Below are 18,541 nucleotides of genomic sequence, written 5' to 3' on the forward strand. Positions count from 1 at the left end.
TTGGATTTAGGATCCAAGCAGCAAAACTTTCTTTATCTTTTCTTTTCCTTTCTTTCCAAAAGACACCTCAGTCACAGAAACAGGATCGGACAGTTTGAACTCATATGATGACACACAAGGATAATAACACGTGCCATGATTACGTAACTGGTCTGATAAAGGAAAACTCTGGTTATAAGATGAGCTCAACTTTTGAAGAGTAAACTTAAAAAAAAAAAACTCTTGACTACAACAACAAACCAACATAATGAGTGGAGCCAGGCCTGGAGTCAACAGTTCAGAGGGTTTTTGAGGCAAATTGTGACTTAATAGAGGCGGAGAGGCTTGTGTGACTCCAGCTGATGTGCAGTCCTGCTCTGTACGGGTGGCAGTTAATGTTTTTGACAAATGAGGGATATCTGGGGACTGTACTACGCAGCTGGATAAGCTCTTGGAGAGACAGCTTCCAGGATAAGTTTCGGGTTTTCCGTACTACGAATGTGGATCTCTTTTCATCCAGACACGTTGCCCCGGTAACTGATGCTGAACGCCAAACCTGGTCTGGAGCAGGTTAAGTTCCAGGATAAGAGCTCACGGGGTGTGACAGACCGCCCGCTGACCAATCAGTTCTCTCAGGCGGGCATGAAAGACCGCTCAGTCACCAATTTGCTCAGCCGGAGTGAAGTCCTCCGGTGCGGGACCGCCCCCTGTCTTTTTGGACCAACATTTTTCCTTATGGGCTGTGAACAAACAATATCTTACTGATCATCATAACTGAGACATTGTCAGGGAAAAGTAGAAATGTGTTCAAATGGAATCTTTCATACTGAGCACTTTGAAGGATGTTTTTATATTTATTTTTATTTGCTCTCACGTCCTTTTTCCCCACTGCTATTGCATCTGCAATACAAACTGCCTGTAATGAGCATTTTCCTTGGGATTTGTAGGAAAGTGGACTCTTTGTAATTATAAGATCGGATATGATGCTGATCACACACACGCTGACTGACAACATGAATGAATAAGGACCTAACTGCCCGTGTCGTCACGTGACAAGATAGGTCTATTAATATCAGCATTTAGGAAATTTACACATTCACAGAGTCGGCGATATTTTGCCAGCAATCCCTCCGGCTTCTCGCGGCCGCAGTCATGTTGCTCCTGGCCTGGATAATACTGTGATACTCCTCATATTTTTTACAGGATTATTTGCTGCTCCTCCGCTGTAAAGTATGCTGCTCTCTTCTTCATTGTGGAAAATGCTCCAGGGCCGCTAACCACGCCCATTTCATGTGTGCACGCACAGATCCCAGCCAGATTCACTTATCGAGTTGATAACGAGCTTCGTCAGATCTGGATGACGGAGATCCGGTGAAGTTTAGCGAGTTGTCACAGAGTTATCCTGGATGACTTGATCCAGCTTCATAGTACAGGCCCCTGGTGCGGGTCCAGCGTAGTGTTTTCAGCCCATCACTTTTATAAATTATAAAGAGGATCCAATTATGTGCACATGAGTGTTTTTGAAATTGCAGGTATTATCTCTCTGCAGCTTGTGTTCTTATTTGCAGGGGTTTTCTGCTGTTGTATTTGTGTATTTTAAGATGCATCGTTTCTGCATTTGCAACTCATCTCCTGTCCAGGCTGCTGCTTCATGGTCTGGGCTCAGCCCCCTGTGTTAGTGACGTCCAGCTCCACCCCTGGGTCATGTTGTATTTTTACATTCAAGCTGCTGTTTCACTTTTTATGGTTGCTATAAATTAAAATCTGGGGAAACTGGTCGACAGGAAGCTGAGTGTCTGAGAGCAGCTCAGAATCATCTCTCTGCTAAATAAAACATAAGACTGAGCTCAACTCCTCACCTGAATAAATTGTACACAGAGCTGGCATGGTGACCATGGAGGCTGTGACCATGAGTCCCCTCCCTGAACTACACCTGCAGACGTGCTGTTGAGCAAAGCAGAAACACTGGGAAGCACTCAGACATCTGTATCATGCAGATGGCTTTGTTTTGACTCTCAGCTGCACGCAGGCAGAGTGAAGTTAATGTAAGGCAACACGTCTCTGCAGAACACTTTCCCATTTGATTTCCCCGGATAAATAAAGGTTAAATGAAAAATTAAAGTCCTCGCTGGAAGACAAATACCTCCTTAATGTCAAACTGTCTGCAGTCTGATGCCGGGTTTCTGCGGTGATTGTTAAAGCTGAGCGTAGGAGGAGAGTATAGGCTGCAGGAAAGACTCTGTTGCATGTGTGGATGTGAGCTTGTATGCTTGTCTTGTTACTCTGACTGAGATATAACTCTGTATGTGTGTGAGGAAGACGACAGCATGCAGTTTCTGTTGGTTTAAATATTTCATCGAGGGTGGAGGTGGATGCTGAACAGACTAATGCTGCTCTTCTTCCCCCTGTTTCACTCTGTCTTACAGTATCCTTCCTATTTCTCATGTTTCCATCCAGATGATGACTTTCCGATCATTTTTTTTCAATGCATCCTCACGGCATCTCACGAGGAGGAGGTAGCTGTGTGTCCTAACCCTGAGCTTCACCTTTGACCCTGTGTACACTGACCTCTGCTTCACCCTGAAATAAAGTCTGTAAGACTGAAACTCATCGATCCAGAAGTTCAATATATAAAAAGAGGAAATGATGCATCCCTGTGGGTAATTATGACTAAAAACTGCATCCACATGAGCACAGAATGGTAAAACAGCTAAGTTCAGTCATGAATGTTTTCAAACATTTGGCTGGATTAAGTTTAACTATAAAAATAGTGGCGATATCACAGCAAGTCCCTGTTCACTCTGCCAGTGTAAATATAGTTTCATGCACACGCAGATTGTTTAAAGAAAGTCTGGACAGCAGATCTCATGTTGACAGATCCGAGCTGCATATGGTGAACAGATTCCAGTCTGATTTTGCAGTTTCTTCTGTTTTATTTCTCAATTTATTTTTGTCATGTAAGCATGGAATCAAAAATAACCACAGAGAAATTTAAGCTCCTCATGAAACGCCTTCTTTGTGCAGCTATTCTTGAGTTTGGTGCGATGAACCCTCCGCAAAGAAACTTTCATTGTATGAATGCCAGGAAAGTGTTCTCACTTTGTAGTTGGAAAGCTACCACCACACCAACCAAGGTCTAACTCAGTACAAGAACAACAGGTGAAGTTCACAGTGACTTATTTTGACACACAGGTCTATTCTCTAACAATTCACAAACTAAACACAAAATCAGATAAATCAGGAGGAGGTGAGGAACAGTCGCCTGGTTTTTCTGGATTTAACTTCAGACCACAACTGTTTTGAGTTAGCGAGGTTAGAACTGATGTTCATCCAACATGATCATGTGTATCTTGACTTTGAGTTTATCACAAAAACACATTTTAAAGCATTTTAAACCTTTTGAAACAAGGAGTCTCCGGCTGGTTAACGCATGCACTAAAGGGTAACACTTTATTCGAAGAGGTATGCACAGGGGTGTCATAAGTATTCACATTCATTACTTAAAGGATAAGTTCGGGTAATACAGCTTTTACATTGTTTATAGAATGAAGTAGAACAAAATACTCACCCAGAAGGTTTTCCTGATCCAAGCAGTGCTTCGGGAGATATTTAGATCCAAAATCGTGCAGCGGACGTCCGTATAATGGGATCCATCGGGGCATAGACAGCGCCACTCCTAAAACTGCATTAATCGTCCAAAAACTCATGTTTTCACCAATATTCCATCATGGTCCGCTCCAGGTTAGTCTTCTGCTGCAGTCTGTGTCACTCCAGACAGCGCTGTGTGGCTGTACTGACTTCTGAACTGACAAAGACTTTGTTTACTTGTGCCCCTCCCCGCATGCGCAGTACTCTCTGGAGAGCTGACTCCACTTTCTCCTTTCTTTGAGGGACAAACGTAAACAAAGTCTTCATCAGTTCAGAGGTCAGTACAGCCACACAGCGCTGTCTGGAGCGACACAGACTGTAACAGAGGACTAACTCTGAGTGGACCATGATGGAATATTGATGAAAAACATGAGTTTGTGGACGATTAATGGAGTTTTAGGAGCAGTGCTGTCTATGCCCCAATGGATCCCATTATACGGACGTCCGCTGCACGATTTTGGATCTAAATATCTCCAGAAACACTGCTTGGATCAGGAAAACCTTCTGGGTGATTATTTTGTACTACTTCATTCAATAAACAATGTAAAAGCTGTGTAAACCGAAATTATCCTTTAAGTAGAAGTATAGATACTAGGGTTTAAAAAGACTTTTGTAGAAGTTGAAGTATCAACTCACGATTTTCAATTAAGTAAAAGTGTTAAAGTACTGATTTCTAAACTACTTTAAGTATAAAAGTAAAAGTAACTTAAAGGGGGAAAAATGCCATTAAGGTCAGAAGCTTAGGCTGTTCCAAAGGGGCCTGAGTCTCTGCCATGGACATCTTCATACTAAGCTACATACGTCTGTTACCTCCTCGCTGAAGTGTGGCTTGACTTGTGTCATGTGCAGGTGTGATGGATTGCGTGCAAACCAACAGGGCGTTTGAGTGATATTACGTTAAAACATCTCTTCCATCCACAATCAAATTTATTCTTTGACAACCTGGAATGAAACAGGAGCAGTGAGGCTATTTTTAAAATGTGTGAAGTATAAAGTACAGATATTTGCCTGAAAATGTAAGGAGTAGAAGGAAAAGAATTGGCTATTACTCAAGTGAAGTATGGGTACCCATGACACTGTTATAACCATGACCTGACCTATGTCATTAAGATGAAGGAGACTTCACACATGCTTATAAATATTCTCACTGAGTGTCATTTGGTCATCTGTGTCACCTCAAATGCAAAGTTGACATTATGTGGGATGTTTTTATTAGGACAACTTGACATTCACCACAACAAAAGAGCCTGTCAATGTCTTTCTTTACTTTGTTGTTGCTTTTGTTAACATATTAACTTACTATCATTTGCCTGTGTATTAGCACTTCATGACATACTAATGACTAGTCCAAAGTGTCTCACTGTACTTGAGGTTGATAGAAATGTTCGTTGTACTGCTATAATGGTGTAATGACAGCCAATGTCAACACTAACCACACATGACTGAGTAATGTACTGCTAACAGAAGAAGGTAAATAGTTTATCTTAGTTTGATAACCAGGCCTGTTATGACATGTTTATATCAAGCTGTCATCATAAAGACATTAATGTGTTATCATGTCATGGCGAATGTTAAGGTGTCATGACCCTTAATGACAACATTCATAAGCATGTATGAAGCATCCTTCGTCTTAATGACAGAGGTCATGACATGGTTATGACAGTGTGTCAGTCTTATGCACACCCCTTCAAATAAATTGTTACCCACAAGGCATCTGAAATAACCTGAAATGTTCAGATTAATCTGCATGTGCAAATACATAAAGACAAGTCTTTTGTTTCTAACATCCTTCTGGAAAAAAGAAAAATAATATATATTTTTTTAATTTGCCAGTATGTGCTGTTCCATTCAAGCTGTGGTTCACCCAATTAACTGGATGTCATTTAAAGAGGAAGTATCTGTCTCATGACATGGTGAAGTGATGGGCCTAAATCACCAAGGTCTGCTCATAGCTCTGCGCCCCCTGACAGGCCTTCAGAGAGCTGGCCAATCAAAAGGAAGGGGACTGTGAAGCTAAGGTCCTTAAAGTGATACTCCGGGATGGAACAAGTTGGGTCCTATCACAAGGTTTAGGGCAGAAATTACCCCTACAGCAGTATTTTTGTCCAGCAGAATCCCAGGGCGCTCGCACCAAACACCCCCTCCCTGCTCCTCTTCTGGTTTCCTCTGCACTCAGACGGGGCCAATTTTTACTTGACCAAAAAACACAAATAAACGGACTCCCACCGAAAAAAATCTGATAGCGGTCTGCATTCACATTTTATTCAAATAATTTTTAGCGCGTTACTTTCGCACAAAAACACTGCTAAATAAGGCACTAGTTCTCATCATGTTGTAAAACGGCGCTACCTCCGCTGCAGAGCCACAGCTAGCTACGAGGCGCTCGCCGCTTAGTGTATGAGTCTGCGTGCGCGGCGTGCCAGATAGAAACAAACGCAGGTAGTCTGCCAGGACGAAGAGACACAATGAGAACTAGAGCCTTATTTAGCGGTGTTTTGGTGTGAACGTAGCGCTGAAAATTCTCTAAATAAAGCGTGAATGCAGACCGATATCAGATTTTTTTGGTGGGAGTCCGTTTATTTGTGTTTTTGGTCAAGTAAAAAATGGCCCCGTCTGAGTGCAGAGGAAACCAGCAGAGGAGCAGGGAGGGGGTGTTTGGTGCGTGCGCCCTGGGCTTCTGCTGCACAAAAACACTGCTGTAGGGGTAATTTCTGCCCTAAGCCTTGTGATAGGACCCAACTTGTTCCATCCCAGAGTATCACTTTAAAGACACATCAGCTAAAACTAAGTGTTTCAAACAGAGGATAAAAAAAGGGTTTTTCTAAAAACGAGTGAAAAAAATAGAGATTAAAAAAAAAAAACCTGTAAACCATATAAAAGTACTATGGGGGTTCTAGAGGGACAGTATTTAGCCTTAAAAAAAAGCACAACACCCCTCTTTAAGCATTACACGGTGACTGCCACAAAAACCTTCTAATGACATTTTCGCCCTGTTTTGCTAATTTATAAAAACCTGAGGGAAAATCCAAGGTACTAACTCTGCTTAAACATGCTTCACACACTTGAGGAAAACCCACTTAAACGTACACCAACAGGGCTGTATGTGTATGCACTAATGAAGAGATGTAGAGTGAGGGGCTTGTTCAAAGAGTAACAGTGCTCAGGAAGACAATCCCTCCCCCACAGAATGAGCCACTGCTAGCCACAAAAGCTACTTCATTTACTTTATATGAGAACTGTTAAAAAATACAGCTGAATCCAACAAACTACATTTTTATTCCAGAGGAAAACTAAACATTGGGTTTAAGGGTCAGTGAAGATGTTTGTGCCAAAACTTAAAAGGACCGTCTCCGCAGACAGAGTTTTATCCTTCAACAGGTGCAGTCAGAGGGAATTCTGGGAAAAGATGAACGACAGAGATGGCACTGAAAACTTGGCATACCAGCAGAGTGTTTACAGTCTACAGCTGACAAGCCCAAACATCACTCCTCACATCTGCAGCATCGTCAAACACTGCTCCCGCAATCAGTGCCTGGCAGAAGGACAGACTCTCATCTGAGTGTGTGTGTGTGTGTGTGTGTGTGTGTGTGTGTGTGTGTGTGTGTGTGTGTGTGTGTGTGTGGAGGTGTGAGTGTGGGCTCTGTTAATACTACAGCTCTGACATGTAACACAGCACTCACACTGACACATGCCTGGTCACATGTTTATTTGCACACGCACATATTGTCAGTGCGCTTTTGTCCTTTCTCACTGAAAATAAAACGCCTCTCGAGGCTGGCAGACATCACGGCTGACTTTCAAGAAATTCCACAAGCGAGTGCTTTCTGGAACTAAACGGGTGCAGCAAATCCTCTTAAAATCCTTTTAGACACCGTGGCAGCGGGGGAAAAAGAAAGTTTCTTGCAGGCAAACATGTGGAGGTTTGTCGGGTTGATGTCGAGCTCGCGGGAAGGACACCGGTGCCAGTTTATTTCTTCAAGGCTGAAAAAGAACGTAAATATGACACACACCCTACAGGACGAGTGAGAGCACAGTGGTGTGTGTGTGTGTGTGTGTGACGACAGACAACTTCAAGGAAAGTCTTTAGGGAAAGGACGCTTTGGATGCGTACAGCTTAATTTTTACATTCAGCACATGAGGATTGTGGAGCCTGCACGTTGTTGTGTTGTATTAAGACTGAGGAGGAAATATAACCTTCAGCTGACAGTTTACAGCTGACTGGAGAGATTATAAACCAGAGTCCTGTCTATTTGAACAGTTTTAAACTTTAATTAATCATAATGTTTGGTTTCACCACAAGGTTGTCCAGTTACAGTTTAAACCATAATATTTTTCAAAGTCATAAAATAAAACAAAACAGTACAAAAACAAAACAAAACAAAAAACAGCCATGATCAGGAGTCTACAAGAATGAAGAACACAAAATTCAGAGTTGTCTGAGAGGACGCTGAGATTGTAGAGGTAAAAAACACTCCTTAATCACAAAAAGTTACACACCAGTGGTGAGAGTGCTAATAACAGTTTTTTTTTCAATAAAGGAAAATGCTCTTGTGCAACACATATCCAGTTCCAGGATCAGATTCTGGACCAGATGTGAGTGTACTGGTGCAGGTTCTTTTGAGGCACTTGCCACTTTGGTGTTTTTCTGCCTCTGAACATGCCTGCATGCTCCCTTCTCAGACAATATTAAGGCAGCTTATGGTGCAAAGTGTCGTCTTCGGCGTACTGAATCAGTAGAATCAGTTCAGTAAAGTGATTCGTTCAAAAGAGTTGTTAAATAAATCGATCAGCTGCTCTGCCTGCAAAATAAAATTGAATGAGCTGAAACACAGCCAACTGTTAAGTTTCGTAACGTTTGTACTAAGAATTATCAGTGGTGAATAATCCGCCAATGAGCAGAGAATTTGATGGGATAAAGCTACAGCTGGCAAACTGAAAGCTGCTAAAACAATCACACATACTTTCCTGACTGATCTGTTTATAACATCCTGTACCCAAGTATTCACTGACTTTAGGAGAGAGCAACTTGGAACTTCCGTTCAGTAGTTCTCAACATGCTTTTCCATTACACCTAGATTTACGCAAACCCAAATATCGCAATAAAGAAAAGGTAATTCGTTTTCGAAAAGCCTCTCAAATTTCAATAAAAAGTTTTTATGCTCTCATGAGGTGGTTTTTCAGAAATTTGGATACTGAACTTTGTCACAAAAGTGCAATGGACACACCTTTTCCGCACGTTGTCATAACAACGCTCTTCCTTCAACTCATACTCGTCCACTGCCACACAAACAGACTCCAGGGTTCATATTTTATCAGCTCTGCTGTTATGTATGTTCAATGCAGATGTTTGTGTTTGTGTTTTGACCGACACTTGTGAAGGCATCAGGACGGCTGTGAGCCGGTCAGAGTCAGAGAGCAGCAGGAGGGAGGGGCGGAGGTGTGTGAGAGAGAGAATGTGAACTGGAGATGATGATTTTCATTCAGTGTTTTGTTCCTGCCTGTTTGAGTTGGTGTGATCACGAGCGAAAGTTTGACCAGTGAATAAAAACACGTATGTTTATGACTCAGCATCATGGGCAGACGTTACGATTTACTTTACTCAAGTTATGAGCAATTCTAGTGGTAATGGAAACACTAGAAAGGCGCAATTGTTCTTTATTGAAACTTCAAAAATATTGCTTTTATCTTGCGAAAAAGTGTAATGGAAACGCAGTTTCAGTCGGTCAGTCAGTGAGTGATTAGTTCATTGAACACACTGAATAGGAGCTCCACCCCCTGGTCTCTGACTTCCTCCTGGTCAAACAGTCAGTGAGTGATTCATGTCAGAGCTCCTGATCAGTTTGTACAGTGAACAACTGACCGACTGAACGTGAATGTAATAGACTGCAAGTCACTAGCCCCAGTAACAAACACACACAGACACACACACAGACACACAGACACACACACAGACACACACACACATACACACACACACACACACACACACACACACACACACACACACACACACACACACACACACACACACACACACACACACACATACACACACACACACACACTGAAACATGATCAAATCAAGACTGTCGTAAGTGGATATTAAATCAGTCAGTCAAGTAAAATTAAGTTGTACATACAAGCTGTTTGTAAACTGACCGCAGCTATAAAAGTACCCACATTTTTATGACACCTACATTTTGAATAAAACATTTGATACTCCCTTTATTTTGGAGACATGGGAGGGATGTGTATGGACTTCAGCAACACAGGCCTTCCGACCAACTCTGTGGCGTCCAGAAATGAACGACTCTTTTTAGAATGTGATTCAGTTCAGTCCTTTCACCCAGATGATTCGTTCATTTTGAACAAATCACTCACATACAATACATTACTCACAGTGCCTCTTTATAGTTGCCTCTTAGCCCACTCAGACCAATGCATGGGTGATAAGAGAGGCTGCATATACCTATATGGCCTGCTGGTTTCACCTTAACTGTCGCCACAGCGCCAAACTTCAGACTGCGTCTGTTTCTCTCTCTCTCCCTTTCTGTGTGTGTGTGTCTGTCTCTATGTGTGTGTCTGTGTGCGTGTGTGTGTATTCCTATTCCCCCCCCCCCCCCCCCCCCCCCCCCCCCCACTCTCTCTCCTCTATCTGTCTCTCTCTAACCCCAACACAGTCGAGACAGATGTCTGTCTAACATGAGTCTGGTTCTGTCCGAGGTTTCTGCCCGTTAAAGGGAAGTTTTTCCTTGCCATTGTAACTTGCTAAATGCTGCAAAGTCCTGTACTCATGGTGGGTTAAGATAAGATAAGACTCCTTATCTTGTCTTGATGTTGGGTTTCTGCTAATAAAATTTTATTAACATTTACGGGTCTAGACCTGTAAATGTTTTTGTAAAGTGTCTTGAAATAACATTTGTTATGATTTGGCGCTATATAAATAAAGATTGATTGATTGATTGATTGATTGATTGATACCTCATAGTTACTGATATTTTGATGTTTTTATTGCTAAATTCAAAGCTTAGGTAAAAGCAAAACTGTAAGGAGTTGCAAACAGAAAAACATGTCATGGAAATTTAGAAGGAAGTAGTTTTTCCCTTTAAATATATTCTGAAACTGAGTCGCATCCTTGTTTTTTTTTTTTTTGTTGTTTCAAACTGCAGACATTCAGATCGCAACACCAGCTGACACTGACCTCAAGATACAAATTCTGACTATTTAATAAAGGTGTTTTTATTTTCCATTCCAATCACTGTTTATAAGTCTACTTTACGTTTACATTCCCAAGACTGCCCTATTTTTGCTCCTTCTCACCAGACCTCCAGACGTCAGAGCCACAATAAATATTTAGGATCAGGTTATGGCGGTGCATTCACACCAGAAACCAAATCCCAACAACCTTGAGTTTATGTGTATCTTTGCACCAAATATTCTGCCATTTCAGAGATAATACGTTCAGCTAGACGTGCCGACAGATGGATTGACGGGCACCCCTCAAACATGACGCCTCTGGCCGTAGCCGCTGCAGAGGCACAACAATTTAAAATCGGTGTGACTATCTTCTCAGGGCAGTTCTGCTTTAAATGAAATTCTTCGGCTGAAATGAAGTTTTAAATGGTTGTCAACAAGTGCCAGCAGATCCGGCCTTTGTGTCTTTAGGCTCCAATTTCCTCAAGTTCCTCCAAAAACTTGTTTCCTTGCTCTGATTGCCATTTACATATTTGGGTAAATGAGCGCAGGATTGTGCTCGCTGGTTTGTTTGTCGATTTGCTCTTTGCTTTGCTATCTCCTTTGGGCCACAGATTGAATTAATGTTTGTAGACACAGTGATGCTGCACATGAGGAAACAGGAGATCCTGCAAAATTACAAAACTCTCCCAATTACAGCTCTGCAAACACAGAAAAAACTCATTTAGGGGGTTGATGCAGATTTCTCTTGTGTCACAGGCTAAGGGACAATAATTAGCTTTGTGTACATGCTTTTCTATTTACACAGAACAACAAACACACATTGTTTGCTCCAGAACAAAGCTTTGTGGAAGACACACAAGTGTAGAGACTATCACATGCAGACACATTGATGATTTTCTGTCGTTTTCTTGATGCAGTTTTTTGACACATTTAAATGCCAGCTCCCTCACACATATCTTTATCAGTGCAGCAGCAACTCCTCCATCATCCCTCATTCCCTTTACCTCCTATCTCCTCTCCTCCTTAATTACTTGTTGGTAGGTGTTTGGCTTCTCGCTGCACGCCTGCTGTTTTGGTCATTACAGGCCTCTGTAGGAAGTGGAGTATCTGCCAGAAAAGCTCAGCAGCAGACAGGCGCTGTGTGTGTGTGTGTGTGTGTGTGTGTGTGTGTGTGTGTGTGTGTGTGTGTGTGTGTGTGTGTGTGTGTGTGCTCACCTGGGGTAAATGGGGACAGCTCTTCCTGCTGGCTTTGAGGCCTGTCGGGCCCTCGGAGGCCGTCCTGATGTTGAAGAGGGCCTGCAGAGCACACTGAGCCGCCTGGTTCTTGGCCAGCTTCTTGCTGCGACCGCAGCCCTCAAATATCCGCCCGTCCACACGCACCGCCATCACAAAGCTACGCAGCCGCCGGCCCTCAGCTCGCTCCGACAGGCAGGCATATCGCAGGCCCGGCCGGAGCTCATTGAGCAGAGCTACGGAGCTCTTTGGGGCCTCTTGCTCTGGAACAATCCCCCCCAGTCTCTGCTGAGCCTGCACCATCAGGTCCAGAGTGTGGCGGAGCAGCCGTCCATGTCTCAGCAGCTCGCTGGACAGCAGCTCACTCTCTGCTGCTGAGCTACAGAGCGAGAACCCGTCAGAGCACGGCGAGGACTCAAACTCCTTAAAGAGCGTGTCGGGGAAGTCAGCCTGGTCCGAGGTGAAGTCTGCTGAGGGGTTGGAGATGTTTCCCATGGCGAGGTGAGCCTGAGGAGCGTTTGGGAACTGTATGAAAGACTTAAGGGCCAGCTCAGCTGCCCTCATCTTGGCCTTCTTCTTTGTGGGACCTGTTCCCTCAAAAGTCAGCCCGTTAACCTCTACAGCGATGGAGAAGACAGGAGCGTGCACGGGGCCGGTTTGAGACACCATGTGGTACTGAAGGCCAGGCCGCAGCTCGTTCAGCTGCACCAACGCGTTCTTTGGAGCCTCAGACCAGGACAGTTTCTTATAGATGAGGCGGAGCTGACACATGTGTCCATTGTTGTCCTCCTCCAGTGGACGTTTCCTCTTCAGACTGGAGCTCCCACCTCTGGCAGAGTCAGAGCAGAAGAGCGCGTCAGCAGAGCGATCCTCTAAGTTACCGATGTTTCGGTTCTCCTTTACCTCCGCACTGCTGGTACCTGCAACGAGCAGCAGAAAGAGAAACAACTCAAAGTGATAAAATGCAGAAGCAAAGAAAGCAGTCATTACTGCATGACTCACAGTTATCCGTCTGAACAGAATGGAAACCGCAGCGGGCAGATTGAGCCACTTGATACACAATGAAATGATAATGAACAGATCTACAATCATCTCCCTGAGCCTACTTCACACCACAGCTCCACCGTTTTTAAGTGTTTTAAAATCCAAATACAAATCCCTGAAAAATGGCCGTGTTATCTGCCAAATCATCCTGTAATCTGCCTCCAAATTGGTTCTGAATCTGTGCGGTGAAGAGGGAAACACGGGTCCCTGTGGCCAATGCAAAGCATCAATCCTATTTGTAATGGGGGTGGGGATCACATCGTTCCAAGAAAGGATAAAAATGTGTGCAGCAGCGCTTTATTTCACACTTCTATCCTCTATGAGAGCAAAGTCTGAGCAGCTGCGACACGCTCTTCAAACCTAGTTATGGGGAAGTGGTGGTGTATTGCATTTCTGATGGGAAATGAACGAAAATACGGCGTTCAGATCTCACTGTGAGAATGTTAATGTTGGAGTGGGAGGCTGGGATCAAGCGCTGACATTCAGCAGTGGGCTGCAGCAGATTGTGGCTTGGATTAGGTGTACATGTACCTCTCTAATGACTTATTTATGATAGCTCATTTTTAAAAGCACCTAATCAAATAGCCTTTTTCCCAAATAATGAATAATGTGCATGACAGAGAGATGATTTCCATACCAGGAGTGCCAGAGCTGCGAGAAGAGAATAGAAACAGCAGCTTACTCAAACTGTCCTCGTCCTCTGTGCTGCTGGTCCCAGGGCTGATGTACTTGAAGGGAGCGATCAATGCAGACAGCATACTGACTTTCTCTGAGGAGAGACAAGAGACATGCAGAGTCAACACGAGGGCGCAGACACATGTTTTGATAGTTTTATCGATTAAAGCAGCAGATCAGTGTTGAACCAACAGGGGGACTGACAGGACAGGAGTATGAACACAAAGGCTTTCCTCTGTAACCCCTGCATGGACCATGATGTTTACACACAACATGAACTTACAATCACACACTTTTACACGTGTACACAATCAAACTCACCCTAGGAAAGTCAACAAAGAGGTAATTTACAAACAGGGTGTGACAGGAGTGAGCTCAGCTTGCCTAAATAGTGCTGATGTGGTTCGAGAATTTTGTCTGTCTAATGTCCAGCAGGGGGCGACTCTACTGGTTCAAGAGAAAGCCTGAATGCCCAAGAGTCAATGAGAAAATGAGCCTTCTTCTGATCTTGTTCATTACTTCGGTTAACATTTTACAAATGAGTTCATGGACACAGTCTGGAGTTTCAAGTCTTCTTCAGTACGGCCTGTTCCCTCTGAAAAGAAGGTTTGCTTTTGACACTCATAGTTCTTGCTAGATACCTATATGTGTATGTATTTCCTGTCAGAGAGCATGAGCAATGTATCATAATGAAAAAAAAGGCTGATGACACCCCTAAAAGTGGAGCAAAAACATGGTAAGCCCCTAACCCCTAGCTAGCTTGTTACAGTAGCTGCTACAAAACCCATCTCTTCCACTTAGGACATGGGTCAAACTCTGTAATGTCGATTTATGTCCTGATACATGCATTTTCCATGAATATAATACAAAGTTAGGATGAGAGGAAACTTGAAAAATACCAAGTAAAGAGTTACTGAAGTTTCCATAACTGTGGGTGTCTGCTTTAAGTCCACACAAGAATCTGTTCTGGACTGGACACACCTGAGGGACACCCTTGAGGGAGCTTTGACGTTATATCAGCAAGTTAAACAGGTGTTTTTTTTTACCTTTCATTAGAGGCTGAACAAGCCCAAAATATTTCAAGGATGAGACTGTGTTTTGGTTAACACCAGTCACAATACATTAGAAATAAGAATAGTTACAAAAACAGAAGCTGTTGGTTTCACAGTCTGGCACCATGTATTCTGGCTGCAGCATTTAGATTTTACGGAGCTAGAAGTTACCACATTCAGAGGAAGAGAAGGAGGTATATCTAGGAGTTCTGGTTAAATGACTCAGATTATCTGAGATTACACTGAGCAGACGACTGGCAGCTCCCTCCTGTCTCTTATCAAGGTCTCTGTCCTCAGGATGCCTGACCTGAAGCTTTTATTTTAAAGAGTTGAGTTATTTAAAACTTCACAGAGTCCTTGTTAATAGAGAGATTATCAGTCTACGTCACCACAAAGATGCACACACATCTTGACTGCAGAAGCAGTTCATTCAGTTCAATTCATTCGGAAAAAATAGCGTTTTTTAAACTCTAAATTCAACCTGTTAAAAGCATCAGAATGTTCGGTTTTTCTGTAGTCAGTTTTTAGAAACAATACTACACAACAGAGGCAACGTCTATCAAGTTTTGACCCTCACAGAGCAACCAGTGTTTTGGAGTTAATAGCGACCCTGCTAACTGGTGACTCTCAGCCAACAGTATCTGTGATTAATGGCCGAGAGTCCCCAGTTAACAGGTAACTTTACAATGAAACACCAGTGACGTCTGTGGGTAAATAATTAACTCTGGACATAGTTTTCTGGTTCTTTTATTATAAACTGGTCTCAGACTCAGCAGTCTGTGTACTTTTATGGTCTGGGAGGGTTTCTGATTAATTGGAACATGTTTACGTCCTGGTTTGTCACAGTCTGGTAAGTGCCCACGGTTAATGCAGTCATGAGCATGGAGTGACAGTTGTGTTTTTAAATTGTTTCTGGGTACACGCCGGATTTCTCTGCTAAAAAAGTCTGCCCACCTAATATCCACTTGCTGATCTCTTCTGTCCACTCACTTCTACTTCACAAATCTTGGAGCCGTATATCATCCATATAAGTGAAGATATTTAGTTCAAAGTGTGTTTTTTGGTGGTTAACTCCTCCACGTCAGTTAACAAACCATTATACTCTGCAGTGCTTCTGCACCCAAGTTGTGCACATCCGGCGTTGTTGATAAACAAATAATCCCTCTATAGAATCATGACTTGTAGAAACAAAAGCTGATTTTCTTACTTGGCTGTATATGTTTATTTCTGGTTATAAAAAGGTTAGTTCTAATAAAGGATATGAGGGAATTTATAAACTGCAGTTTTTTCAAGTGTCCACCTGGGGATCATGTCTTGCTTGTTGTTTGTCTTGATCAACTCAAGTCAAAGATCGATCACAACCTTGTGTAAGCAGCAGTGTAGGTGTTTGCCTGGAGGCTTATGGCCTGGCGTTGTTGAGACTGGGCTGATGCATAATACAGACTACAGGATGGACTCACTTTTGGGGACAGCATCTAGTGGACACTCAAGGAACTGCATTTTTTGGCACTTTGGCCTTGAACTTGTTCATTTTCAGCCAGAGGGATTCATGCTTGAGTAAAAAGGACTGAGAAAGAAAACAAGTTTTAGAAACTCTGAGCTCTGCTCATCATATAAATCTGTTACTCTCATTGGAAAGTGTTCTCTAAAAGTCACGTTTCAATGATATAAAAAAATCATTTACTGTCATCTAACAACCCTATGCAGAGTTAAACTCATGTACACTGTATTCCAGCAAACATTTCAGTCTCATTGGATTTAGATGTTTTTAATCCTTTAGACAAACAAACACTTCATCGTTGGTGTTAAACTTTTCTCTCTCTCAGCTCTAACTTCTCGATGTGTCTCTCTCCCGTGTCTCCCTGAGGTCTACTGCTGTCCAGGTGTGCGTGTTGTTTACAGTATGAAGCCCTATTAGAGCCACGGCCCGCTCTGCTGCACCTTCCACGCAGCGCTGAGCAGAATTGACGGACCAGTCTGGCTCCTTAATTACACCCCCTCTTTCTCCCCAACATCGGCTAATGATCAATAAGAGAGGGAGACGGGGGAGAGGAAGCAGGAGGTGGACAGGAGGAGGCGGAGGTGATGAAGTGAGAGGAAGAAGAAAATGACTTCCTGTAGGTGTGAGGAAGGTTAGGGGGTGAGCCGCAGGTTGAGCCGGCACCTCGGCTGCAGAGCTGCAGCGTCTCAGAGAGCTAAATGCTCCGTCACATTACACTGCAACAAACACGCTGTGATAAGAGTGAGAGGGTGTGAATGAGTGTGGCCCCTGGTGCTCTCTTCACAGCTCTGGAGGGTCTGGTCTCCATGAGTCACTCTGACACACATGAATACGCTCTAAATACCGAGGCTGGAGCTGAGCTCGACCTCATGGGCCAACATCACAATACCAGCGTTTACATTCTGACCTAATTACAGACCAAAGCCCAACACAAGCAGCAATTTGGCCCAAAACGACTCCCTCAGCCAACAGGGTCATTATCCAGAGCATTTTCAAATCACTCTATATTGTTTTTAAAGCCCCAGAAGCCCCGTTTACTGTCAAACAACAACGCTGTCTGTGGGTCTACAAAAGAGCAAATTAAGAGGTGAATGAGGGACGACTGGTGCAGAATATGTTTATTATTATTTCTGCATGAATTTGCATGTTGTACTCAGATAAAATGGACAAAATTAACAGACAGAGGTCCTGTCAAATGTGTTGTGAGTATGATGTATATGTACTAATCCAGTTTAGCTGAGGGGGTCTTGTGGGCTTCTGCAGTCAGAGGTCCTGACGAGCAGATAAAAACAGTGTGCAGAAGAGGTCATGGACTGGATAAGCTTTAGATTCACAGGACTAGATTGTTTACTCTGCTAAGTTTACAGACTGGATATGATGATACTGAAATTGTCAGACTGAAAGCACAAAGAGATGCATGCTGGGTAATGATTTGTGAAAAAATATAATAATGATAATTAATAAATAAACAAATATGAATAAAATATCTCTGAGATCTCTCTAACCACTGATTTCCATACCAACCAGTTTCAACGGCCAGGTTATGATCAGAGTTTGTATTTAGTGAGTGCCTGTCTCTTTAAGGGCACTTTAACAACTGTTGAATGATCTGCCAATTTAAATTCTCTCTTTAATAGATAATAATATTCTAAATAGTTGACTGAGTTTCCAACTTCCACTGATGTTAATATCTGTCCTTATTTGGGATGGGTACTGGATTAGGTTCTTTTATAGGTACCAACCGAATTCTGTCAGAAGTACCGAGTACCAATTCAAGTAAAATCAAAAGGTACAATGTTTAAGTACCTAAATGCATCCTTGTGACTGTGAGGGAGTGGAAGAGTAGGAGATTGTCCATGCTTGACATGAACACAGCATTGCAAGGTTATAAATTGAAGAGTAAATAAGTTAAATTGAAAAAGAAGTATTTAATTACTAAACAAATTGATATTTTTTACCACATAAACAAAAACAGTATTGAAAATTGGTACCCTTGAGTACCGGTACCGATTTCCAGGTACCGGGCATTGGTACTGTATCGTTTCAAATGTGAAAGGTACCCATCCCTAGTCCTTATTTTGGTCTACTTTCTATATAAAGTATTGTTTTATATAAGGTTCAGATAACTTAATGGGTGAGGAAAATTCTTGTTTTTACATTAAGTACTGTTATTCTTAGCAGGTTTAGCTTATGAATGTTGAATCAGAGTATT

The 18,541-nt window shown here is 42.7% G+C and overlaps 1 protein-coding gene across 2 annotated transcripts in view; it reads right to left on the reverse strand.

Moving 5' to 3' along the window:
• The window catches only part of adarb2 (adenosine deaminase RNA specific B2 (inactive)), a 251,188-nt gene that overhangs the window by 79,133 nt on the left and 153,514 nt on the right, over nucleotides 1-18,541 (reverse strand). Inside the window, exons 2-3 of one of the 2 annotated variants that reach the window (XM_074692911.1) lie at nucleotides 13,784-13,870; nucleotides 12,040-12,977 (exon numbers count right to left, since the gene is read on the reverse strand). In XM_074692911.1, the coding sequence (XP_074549012.1) occupies nucleotides 12,040-12,977; nucleotides 13,784-13,870 (1,025 nt within the window). Of the gene's footprint in view, nucleotides 1-12,039; nucleotides 12,978-13,738; nucleotides 13,871-18,541 lie in introns of both variants that reach the window. The other variant, XM_074692909.1, reaches the window with a different exon arrangement.

This window comes from Halichoeres trimaculatus, unplaced genomic scaffold, assembly GCF_033239565.1.
Source record: "Halichoeres trimaculatus isolate MK-OKI-2021-1 unplaced genomic scaffold, fHalTri1.1 fHalTri1_scaffold_18, whole genome shotgun sequence".
In the NCBI taxonomy this organism is placed as follows: Eukaryota; Metazoa; Chordata; class Actinopteri; order Labriformes; family Labridae; genus Halichoeres; species Halichoeres trimaculatus.